The sequence below is a fragment of the Nestor notabilis genome, unplaced genomic scaffold (assembly GCF_000696875.1).
Source record: "Nestor notabilis isolate BGI_N333 unplaced genomic scaffold, ASM69687v1 scaffold25832, whole genome shotgun sequence".
Lineage (NCBI taxonomy): Eukaryota > Metazoa > Chordata > Aves > Psittaciformes > Psittacidae > Nestor > Nestor notabilis.
Window position 1 is genome coordinate 1 of NW_009918357.1, and position 1,957 is coordinate 1,957.

The 1,957-nt window shown below is 43.3% G+C and overlaps 1 protein-coding gene across 1 annotated transcript in view; it reads left to right on the top strand.

Annotated features, from left to right (window-relative positions):
* Nucleotides 1–33: 33 nt before the first annotated feature.
* LOC104401937 (chromosome unknown open reading frame, human C10orf88) overlaps nt 34–1,957 on the top strand; it is a gene marked incomplete at its 3' end in the record, with an annotated part of 3,852 nt that continues 1,928 nt past the window's right edge. The window contains exons 1-2 of the mRNA XM_010009674.1: nt 34–107; nt 1,028–1,120. Coding sequence (XP_010007976.1) covers nt 34–107; nt 1,028–1,120 — 167 coding nt within the window. The remainder of the gene's footprint in view (nt 108–1,027; nt 1,121–1,957) is intronic.

The window sequence follows — 1,957 nt, forward strand, 5'->3', positions numbered from 1 at the left end:
GTGTCCGTCGGTATCGTGAGCGAGGCCCGGAACATGGAGGTGTACGTGGGAGAGGAGTACTGCGGGACTGGCCGGGGCGAGAGCATGGGCGCTGCCCGGCCCCCGGGGTGAGTGAGCACCGGGGGGAGCGTGGGCCGGACGTTGCGGGGGTCGGGGGGTGTGTTTGCGCTGGGTCCCCGGCACCGTTTGGCTCTTCTCGTACTGACAGCACCGTTCTGTGTGTATCTGTGGGGTGCTCGGTGTCTGCACCGCGGCAGCCACCCGGTTTGGTCTCTCTGTGCAAAACTGGTGAATGGGCATAGGGTCTGCGGTTGCCTGCTACAACCTCCCAGGCACTGGTGGCTTTCACAAATGCTTCATCTTTGATATAAAGATACAAGTTATGCCAGTTACCTCTTTATCTTCTTGTATTTAGTGAAATGTATGATTCAGTAAGTTGTGCTAAACTGAACTGCTGCTGTGTAAGGCGACAGAAGGAGTTAGGACAGGTGTAACTTTTCTGTGTCCTTTAATCTTTGTGGACATCAGGTGTGCGCCTCTCTTTAGCAGGTCTCTTTTAGCTGATCTTTACCAAAAGACCTCTTGTCTCTTTGATGCGCTGTCATCTCACACTTTTAGGAACAAAAGAGAAAGTAAAGAAGGATTTATTTCTCCCTTCAGTACTTTGTTCCATGCTTTGCCAGGGGAATTCAAGCAATGTCTTCTCTGTTGTTTTTAAGTCATTACATGGCACATCAGCTATTTAATGAGCTAAATAAAAACAGGCAGAAAAGATCAGCGAAGATGTGTGAATAATGTACTCTGGCAGATGATGTACATACACATCCAAGTCCTTTTTTACATACCTTTCCAATGAGATTTAGTACAAGCTGCATGTAAGCATTAAAACTGCCAAACCACATGAGAATCACTGTCATTCCAGTCAGTCTTGTTTCTAATCTAAGTATTTCCTGATATAGAGTATTTCTGATAGAAAAAAAAAAAAGTTTATAAAGTGATGTCACAGCTCTTCTATTTTATTTTCTAGTGAAACTGAAGAGGTTACTTTATACAAGAAGTACCTTAAGTTTGAATGCCCTGCAGCCTCCTGTAGAATTAAGGTAGGGAGTTGGACAGAACTGTCTTGTTTGTGTTTTTAATTGCTTGACTGAATTGTATTCCTCTTAGTCAAATTATGGGGGTTTTACTTCAAAAAATCACTTAAAGATCTGTTAGATGGTACTTTGTGTTGATAGCAGAGGTCTTTTAAATTTGTATCACAGTTTTCTTGTTATAAAGACTGTATATGGGAGAGGTAATACAGTCTCAGAGGAAAAAACTTTCATAAGCCAGATAATCTGCAGATATCAGCAGTTGCTTTGTAATTAAAACTGCTAACTCTGATGTGGTTAAATAAGATGATGAAAATTTGTATGGCCACTGATCTTAAGTGCTTATATCTGAAGGGGGCCTACAAGGTTCCTGGGGAGGGACTCTTCATTAGAGACTGTAGTGGTAGGACAAGGGGTAATGGCTTCAAACTTAAACAGGGGAACTTTAGGTTAGATATAAGGAAGAAGTTCTTCACAGTGAGGGTGGTGAGGCACTGGAATGGGTTGCCTGAGGAAGTTGTGAATGGTTCAGCCCTGGAGGTGTTCAAGGCCAGGCTGGACAGAGCCTTGGGCCACATAGTTTAGTGTGTGGTGTCCCTGCTCATGGCAGGGGGGTTGGAACTAGATGATCTTAAGGTCCTTTCCAACCCTAACTAATCTGTGAATCTGCGAATCTATGAATCTTTGGTTCTGCAGGCACCTCTGTTGCATTCAGACTTTTCCAAAGAGTTAATAGAAAGGAGAAATTGGCATAATTTCCCTGGAAAAGAGTCTAGGGTTGTTTTTCCAAAGACTCAAAGAATGCATTGTCCCATACACACAAAGAAAACATTAAGCTGTTTGTTTCCTAATCAAAATATCTCTTT